A 10064-nucleotide genomic window follows, 5' to 3' on the forward strand; every position below is an offset into this window, starting at 1 on the left:
CTATATATATATATATATATTATTATATATAATATATAATATGATATATATATACATGGATATAATAATATATATAGATCGATATATATATTACACCATATATAGATATATGTATATATTATAAATATATAAAATATATATAAATATATGATATATTAATATATATATATATATTATATATAACATGTAGATTATATATTTAGATATATATATATATCATATAATAGTATTACATATTAGTATATAGAACCTGGTAAGATTGGGGCATCTTAGATAATGCCGCAAGATTGGCAACAACCTCTGACGCGGCGTAAAAACCCGTAAGTTCATGCCTTTTATATATGCAAATATGGGTTATGCAATTCAATAATGAGTTGAATACTTGCATATACTGCTGTGGCAACCTCTGGCGCGGCGTAAAAAACCCTGAAGTTCAATGCCTCATACAGTATGTGGCAAAATATTGATCCTGTGGTGTGTGTGTGTGTATAAAATATATATATATATATATATATATATATATATATAGATATATATATATATATATATATATATATATTTACACAACACACACACACACACACACACATATATATATATATAATGTGTGTGTATCTACGAATAACCCTGTATAAATAGATATATATTATATATATTATATTATATATATAATATAATATATATAGTATATATATATTTATACAAACACCATCACCACAGCACACACACACACCCCCACATATATATAATATATATTATATATATAGAATATATATATATTAATAAATAAATATTATATATATATAATATAATATAAATTATATATCATATAACATAATTGTGTATCGTATCCGAATAACCCTGATAGGGAGAGATCACCTACAACTACCATTATGATTATTATTGTTAATCTATCTATCACTTCTACAACGTAATTTTATGATAATGGTAATGCTATTTTTTTTAACATAACACCATGGTAATAGTTATAATAATAATTTTGAATACTGTGAAATTACTGCTACTATTACTACTACAACTCCAACTAATAAATAATAATAATAATAATAATATTACTATTACCACCAAAGTTATATTATTAAAATGATAAAATTATAGAAATATTATTATTCCTACTGCTTCTACCACTAATGATAATACTACTACTAATGATAATAATACTAATAATCATCATCATCATCATCATCATCATTTTAGGTATTATTACTGCTAATAATGATAAAGGTTTTAACCAAAACGTGAAAATAAAAAAAAATAAAAAATCCTAGAAAATTTTTACGAAAGATTAGGTCACAACTTGAACAAAACAGGATCAATAATAAGGAATAGAACATCAGCAAACTTTTGGTCAATTTATCTAAAAACAGAGAGACTCGTGTAGGTAATCTCAGGAGGATATTGGACTTGATAAAATTCAATTTGTGAATATGGTGAAGAGTCGAAGAAGATTACCGGTGATTCCTTCGACAGACCTCGATCCTCCCGAAGGACAGCAGGAGCTGGTCGAGGATCTGGAGACTTTCGTCAGAACAGCAACGGAGAAGAGGAAGAATCCCTCGGAGCCAGGCCGTGAAGCCCCTTACGGAGTCTTCCCTGGAATGAAGACTTTGTTGGCCCCAGGAACGAACGCCTTCAGAGCCAGAATCCAGCGTCCGTTTGAAAAACTAAGTATGGAGACAGCGAGAGTCTACGGGTATAACACTTCATTCATAATGATTGCCACTTACTGCTTTTTGCTACTAGTGCTGTATTTTTTGTGCTGTGACATGTACGCTTCAATCTGTGAGGACTGTGTAACATTGTTTGGTTCTCAACGGATTAATGTTGGCGTACAGGAAATAATATCATCTTATAATATCACGGATTCTCGGACTCCTGAAATCTTTGAGGAACAACCCAGCAGCATTGATGCGCCTCGCTTTGCTCTCGCCATCCCTGGGATGGCACTGTTGGCGGGCTTGGCGCTCGCTGCTTTCTGTTGTTACCAGATTAAAGGAACCCGAGTTGACGACCTGGAAGAAATCGTTTCACTAGAAGACAGCATGGAAACGGAAGACACTGAATGTAGTGACGACAGTGAGGATGATGCAGAATTGGACAATGATGACGACCTGGACACCGAAATTGACGACGACGAAGACAGCCTGGAATTGGAAGATGAAGAAGATATCGACCTGGACAATGATGACGAGTTGAGGAACGTTTTAGCTGAGAAAGAGAAGGAGGTCCACCTTCTGAAAGAATCCCTCGCCTTTAAAACTAAAGAATTGGAGGAAGGTCAAGACCAGCGTGAAATAATAAAGAGACGAGTGAAGGAAGTTGAGGATGATAACTCGACTCTCCGAGAAAAGCTGAGGATCGCTGAAGCGGAGAATGTAAACATTCAACAGATATTAGGAGATGAGCTTCAAGCGATGAAGAACTGGGTGGCCGAACTAGGAAGAGAAAATGCAAAGAGTAAAGAAGAGTTAGAAGGAAAGGAGCTGATAATAATGTTACTGGAAGAATCTTTAGAACAGAAGGAAACCATTCTGCAAGATTCTCTCCATCACTGGAAAGACATTGAAAAGTTGTTGGAAGGAGCAAAGGAAAAAGAGAATGAGATGGAGGCTTCTCTAACGACCTTAGAAGCAGAGCTCCAGAAGAGGAACCTTCAAATCGAAGATTTCCTCACACAAGAAAAACAGTCAAGGTGTGAACAACAAGAATTCGAGGATAAACTAGACCTAGCTCTCCATTATGCAATGGAGCTGCAGACGTTGCTAAAGGAAGCAGAAGAAAGGGAGAGGAAAATCAAAGATGATTTAGAAGAACAGATGAATAAAAACCATCTGTTAGCTAAAGAAAAGGAAGATGAAGAGACTGAAATAAGAAGGCAACATCAGGAGACTCTGAGGCAAAAGGACAAAGAAACAGAGAAGCAGCGTGAATGCCTGGAGGAACTCCAGGATAACTTGGAAAGCGCTCTGCGTCAAGAACAGAGCCTGGAACGCTTGCTGGAATCTAAAGAAGAAGACTTCATCTGTTTGAAGAAGAAGGAGAGTGAAGCCCAGCTGGAAGTGCAGCGACTTCTCAAGGACTGCGATATGCTGAAAGAAAAGATTCAGCTACAGGAGCAGAATAGAATGAGAGAAGAAAAGCATCTAAGGGAGCAGCTAAGAACACAGGAGGAAGCTTTGAGGGAACATGACAAATACATGTTGATGATGTTTCTACATGGGACTGCTCAGAGGAATTTCCAGCTAGAACACATTGCGCTGGAACATGGAGATGATATGATTGAAGAAGGGGAGCGAGAGAAGAGCACAAGAGGAACAATAAGAAGGAAAGACACAGGGAGTGAGGAAGACCCCTGTGAGAAGGCCCGTGAGACAGAAGAGAAACAACGTAAGGAGTACTGGAACGCCCAGCGGGAAAAGAACGAGGATTACGAGAAACAATGGGAGGGCCTCAAGCACATTGTGGAAGATGTTCTTCACGGAGATGAATAAAGATCTTCAGGATATTCATCTTTCAATTGAGGAGGAAGGCAATGGCTGCTGAGTTCCCCCAACTCGTCAGCCAAGGCACTGTCTCAAGGAACGAACAAACTCGCCTGGTGAGAGTCAAAGGAAGAATTTTCTGGAGGTAGGAGGACAAGCTCTCAGTATGAGAGCGAAAAGCTATTTGGAGGTAGGAGGTCAAGCTCTCAGCTTGAGAGCCAACAGCTGTTTGGAGGTAGGAGGACAAGCTCTCAGCTTGAGAGCCATCAGCAGTTTGGAGGCTGGAGGAAGAGCTCTCAGCTTGAGAGCCAACAGCTCTTCAGAGGCTGGAGGATGAAGCACTCAGTTTGAGAGCCAAAAGCTGTTCAGAGAACCAGAAGGCCACCAGAAGGCGTAAGTTCAATGCCTTTTATATATGCAAAATATGGGTTATGCAATGCATAATGGGTTCAATACTTGCATATACTACTGTGGCAACCTCTGGCGCGGCGTAAAACCCCGTAAGTTCAATGCCTTTTATATATGCAATATATGGGTTATGCAATGCATAATGGGTTCAATACTTGCATATACTACTGTGGCAACCTCTGGCACGGCGTAAAACCCCGTAAGTTCAATGCCTTTTATATATGCAAATATGGGTTTTTCTGCAATGCGTAATGGGTTCATACTTGCATATAACTACTGTGGCAACCTCTGGCGCGGCGTAAAACCCCGTAAGTTCAATTGCCTTTTATATAATGCCAAAATTTTTATGGTTTTTTATGCATGCATAATGGGTTTCAATACTTTGGCTATACTACTTAGTTGGCAACCTCTGGCGTGGCGTAAAAACCCGTAAGTTTCAAATGGGCCTTTTCATATTCAAAATAAGGGTTATGCAATTGCATAATGGGTTCACTACTTGCCTCTACACTGTGGCAACGTCTGCGGCCGGAGTTAAAAACCCGTAAGTTCCAATGCTTCCTTTTATATATGCCAAATATGTGGTTTATGCAATGCCATAATGGGTTCAATACTTGCATAATACTACTGTGGCAACCTCTGGCGCGGCGTAAAAACCCGTAAGTTCAATGAATGCCCTTTCATATATGCCAAATATGGGTTATGCAATGCATAATGGGTTGAATCTTGGCATATACCTACTGTTGGGCAACCTCTGGCGCGGCGTAAAAAACCCCGTAAGTTCAATGTGGCCTTTTAATATATGCAAAATATGGGTTATGCAATGGCATAATGGGATCAATACTTGCATATACTACTGTGGCAACCTCTGGCGCGGCTATAAAAACCCGTAAGTTCAATGCCTTTTCATATATGCAAAATATGGGTTATGCAATGCATAATGAGTTCAATACTTGCATATACTACTGTGGCAACCTCTGGCGCGGCGTAAAAACCCGTAAGTTCAATGCCTTTTATATATGCAAAATATGGGTTATGCAATGCATAATGGGTTCAATACTTGCATATACTACTGTGGCAACCTCTGGCGCGGCGTAAAAACCCGTAAGTTCAATGCCTTTATATATGCAAAATATGGGTTATGCAATGCATAATGCGTTCAATACTTGCATATACTACTGTGGCAAACTCTGGCGCGGCATAAAAACCCGTAAGTTCAATGCTTTTATATATGCAAAATATGGGTTATGCAATGCATAATGGGTTCAATACTTGCTATACTACTGTGGCAACCTCTGGCGCGGCGTAAAAAATTATGGGTTATGCAATGCATAATGGGTTCAATACTTGCATATACTACTGTGGCAACCTCTGGACGCGGCGTTAAAAACCAGTAAGTTCAATGCCTTTCATATATGCAAAATATGGGTTATGCAATGCATAATGGGTTCAATACTTGCATATTACTACTGTCGCAACCTCTGGCGCGGCGTAAAAATCCGTAAGTTCAATGCCTTTTATATATGCAAAATATGGGTTTATGCAATGCATAATTGGTTCAATAATTGCATATACTACTGCAGGCAACCTCTGGCGCGGCGTAAAAACCGTAAGTTCAATGCCTATATGCAAAATATGGGTTATGCAATGCATAATGGGTTCAATACTTGCATATACTACTGTGGCAACCTCTGGCGCAGCTTAAAAAATTATGGGTTATGCAATGCATAAGGGTTCAATACTTGCATATACTACTGTGGCAACCTCTGGTGCGGCGTAAAAACCCGTAAGTTCAATGCCTTTCATATATGCAAAATATGGGTTATGCAATGCATAATGGGTTCAATACTTGCATATACTACTGTGGCAACCTCTGGCGTGGCGTAAAAACCCGTAAGTTCAATGCCTTTTATATATGCAAAATATGGGTTATGCAATGCATAATGGGTTCAATACTTGCATATACTACTGTGGCAACGTCTGGCGCGGAGTAAAACCCGTAAGTTCAATGCCTTTTATATATGCAAAAATATGGGTTAGGCAATGCATAACTGGGTTCAATACTTGCATATACTACTGTGGCAACCTCTGGGCTTGCGGCGTAAAACCCGTAAGTTCAATGCCTTTTCATATATGCAAAAATATGGGTTATGCAATGCATAAGTGGGTTGAATCTTGCATATACTACTGTGTGGCAACCTCTGGCGCGGCGTAAAAAACCCGTAAGTCAATGCCTTTTATATATGAAAAACAATATGGGTTATGCAATGCATAATGGGATCAATACTTGCATATACTACTGTGGCAAACCTCTGGTCGCGGCATAAAACCCGTAAGTTCAATGCCTTTCATATATGCAAATATGGGTTATGCAAAGCATAATAGTTCAATACTTGCTATACTACTGTGGCAACCTCTGGCGCGGCGTAAAAACCCGTAAGTTCAATGCCTTTTATATATGCAAAATATGGGTTATGCAATGCATAATTGGTTCAATACTTGCATATACTACTGTGGCAACCTCTGGCGCGGCGTAAAAACCCGTAAGTTCAATGCCTTTTATATATGCAAAATATGGGTTATGCAATGCATAATGGGTTCAATACTTGCATATATCTACTGTGTGCAACCTCTGGCGCGGCATAAAAAACCCCCGTAATGTTCAAATGCCTTTTATATATGCAAAATATGGGGTTATGCAATGCATAATAGGTTCAATACTTGCACTACACTACTGTGGCAACCTCTGGCGCGGCGTAAAAATTTATGGGTTATGCAATGCATAATGGGTTCAATACTTGCATATACTACTGTGGCAACCTCTGGCGCGGCGTAAAAACCTGTAAGTTCAATGCCTTTCATATATGCAAAATATGGGTTATGCAATGCATAATGGGTTCAATACTTGCATATACTACTGTCGCAACCTCTGGCGCGGCATAAAAACCCGTAAGTTCAATGCCTTTTATATATGCAAAATATGGGTTATGCAATGCATAATTGGTTCAATACTTGCATATACTACTGTGGCAACCTCTGGCGCGGCGTAAAAACCCGTAAGTTCAATGCCTTTTATATATGCAAAATATGGGTTATGCAATGCATAATGGGTTCAATACTTGCATATACTACTGTGGCAACCTCTGGCGCGGCTTAAAAAATATTGGTTATGCAATGCATAATGGGTTCAATACTTGCATATACTACTGTGGCAACCTCTGGTGCGGCGTAAAAACCCGTAAGTTCAATGCCTTTCATATATGCAAAATATGGGTTATGCAATGCATAATGGGTTCAATACTTGCATATACTACTGTGGCAACCTCTGGCGTGGCGTAAAAACCCGTAAGTTCAATGCCTTTTATATATGCAAAATGTCGGTTATGCAATGCATAATGGGTTCAATACTTGCATATACTACTGTGGCAACCTCTGGCGCGGCGTAAAAACCCGTAAGTTCAATGCCTTTCATATATGCAAAATATGGGTTATGCAATGCATAATGGGTTCAATACTTGCATATACTACTGTGGCAACCTCTGGCGTGGCGTAAAAACCCGTAAGTTCAATGCCTTTCATATATGCAAAATATGGGTTATGCAATGCATAATGGGTTCAATACTTGCATATACTACTGTGGCAACCTCTGGCGCGGCGTAAAAACCCGTAAGTTCAATGCCTTTTATATATGCAAAATATGGGTTATGCAATGCATAATGGGATCAATACTTGCATATAATACTGTGGCAACCTCTGGCGCGGCGTAAAAACCCGTAAGTTCAATGCCTTATATATATATGCAAAATATGGGATATGCAATGCATAATGGGTTTAATACTTGCATATACTACTGTGGCAACCTCTGGCGCGGCGTAAAAACCCGTAAGTTCAATGCCTTTCATATATGCAAAATATGGGTTATGCAATGCATAATGGGTTCAATACTTGCATATACTACTGTGGCAACCTCTGGCGCGGCGTAAAAACCCGTAAGTTCAATGCCTTTTATATATGCAAAATATGGGTTATGCAATGCATAATAGGTTCAATACTTGCATATACTACTGTGGCAACCTCTGGCGCGGCGTAAAAACCCGTAAGTTCAATGCCTTTTATATATGCAAAATATGGGTTATGCAATGCGTAATGGGTTCAATACTTGCATATACTACTGTGGCAACCTCTGGCGCGGCGTAAAAACCCGTAAGTTCAATGCCTTTATATATGCAAAATATGGGTTATGCAATGCATAATGGGTTCAATACTTGCATATACTACTGTGGCAACCTCTGGCACGGCGTAAAAACCCGTAAGTTCAATGTCTTTTATATATGCAAAATATGGGTTATGCAATGCATAATGGGTTCAATACTTGCTATACTACTCTGGCAACCTCTGTGTGGCGTAAAAACCCGTAAGTTTCAATGCCTTATATATATATATCTATATATATATATATATATATATATATATATATATATATATATATGCAAAATATGGGATATGCAATGCATAATGGGTTTAATACTTGCATATACTACTGTGGCAACCTCTGGCGCGGCGTAAAAACCCGTAAGTTCAATGCCTTTTATATATGCAAAATATGGGTTATGCAATGCATAATGGGTTCAATACTTGCATATACTACTGTGGCAACCTCTGGCGCGGCGTAAAAACCCGTAAGTTCAATGCCTTTCATGTATGCAAAATATGGGTTATGCAATGCATAATGGGTTTAATACTTGCATATACTACTGTGGCAACCTCTGGCGCGGCGTAAAACCCGTAAGTTCAATGCCTTATATATATATGCAAAATATGGGTTATGCAATGCATAATGGGTTCAATACTGGCATATACTCCTGTGGCAACCTCTGGCGCGGCTTAAAAACCCATTAGTTCAATGCCTTTCATATATGCAAAATATGGGTTATGCAATTCATAATGGTGGGTTCAATACTTGCATATACTACTGTGGCAACCTCTGGCGCGGCGTAAAAACCCGTAAGTTCAATGCCTTTTATATATGCAAAATATGGGTTATGCAATGCATAATTGGTTCAATACTTGCATATACTACTGTGGCAACCTCTGGCGCGGCGTAAAAACCCGTAAGTTCAATGCCTTTTATATATGCAAAATATGGGTTATACAATGCATAATGGGTTCAATACTTGCATATACTACTGTGGCAACCTCTGGCGTAGCGTAAAAACCCGTAAATTCAATGCCTTTTATATATGCAAAATATGGGTTATGCAATGCATAATGAGTTCAATACTTGCATATACTACTGTTGCAACCTCTGGCGTGGCGTAAAAACCCATAAGTTCAATGCATTTTTATATATGCAAATATGGGTTATGCAATGCATAAATGGGTTCAATATTGCATATCTACTGTGGCAACCTCTGGCGCGCTTTAATTAAAACCCGTAAATTCAATGCCTTTTATATATGCAAAATATGGGTTATGCAATGCATAATGGGTTCAATACTTGCATATACTACTGTGGCAACCTCTGGCGCGGCGTAAAAACCCGTAAGTTCAATGCCTTATATATATATGTAAAATATGGGATATGTAATGCATAATGGGTTGAATCTTGCATATACTACTGTGGCAACCTCTGGCGCGGCATAAAAACCCGAAGTTTAATGCCTTTTTCATATATGCAAAATATGGGGGTTATGCATGCATAATGGGTTCAATACTTGCATATCTACTGTGGCAACCTCTGGCGCGGAGTAAAACCCGTAAGTTCAATGCCTTTTATATATTGCAAAATATGGGTTATGCAAGATATGGGTTCAATACTTGCATATATACTACTGTGGCACCTCTGGCGCGCGTAAAAACCGTAAGTTCAATGCCTTTCATGTATGCAAAAATATGGGTTATGCAATGCATAAATGGGTTCAATATTGCATATACTACTGTGGCAAAACCTCTGGCGCAGCGTAAAAAACCCGTAAGTTCAATGCCTTTTATGTATGCAAAATATGGGGTTATGCAATGCATAATGGGTTTTAATACTTGCATATACTACTGTGGCAACCTCTGGCGCCGGCGTTAAAACCCCGTAAGTTCAATGCCTTATATATATTTGCAAAATATGGGTTATGCAATGGCATAATGAGTTCAATACTGGCATAT

General features: G+C 38.7%; 1 protein-coding gene across 1 annotated transcript; it reads left to right on the plus strand.

The window, feature by feature from the left end:
- Nucleotides 1–1448: 1448 nt before the first annotated feature.
- LOC135197514 (ELKS/Rab6-interacting/CAST family member 1-like) lies at nucleotides 1449–3646 on the plus strand. Its single transcript, XM_064224577.1, has one exon. The coding sequence runs from the start codon at nucleotides 1449–1451 to the stop codon at nucleotides 3510–3512; it is 2064 nt and encodes a 687-aa protein (XP_064080647.1). The 3' UTR covers nucleotides 3513–3646.
- The last annotated feature ends 6418 nt before the right edge of the window (nucleotides 3647–10064 follow it).

This window comes from Macrobrachium nipponense, chromosome 21 (assembly GCF_015104395.2).
Source record: "Macrobrachium nipponense isolate FS-2020 chromosome 21, ASM1510439v2, whole genome shotgun sequence".
In the NCBI taxonomy this organism is placed as follows: Eukaryota; Metazoa; Arthropoda; class Malacostraca; order Decapoda; family Palaemonidae; genus Macrobrachium; species Macrobrachium nipponense.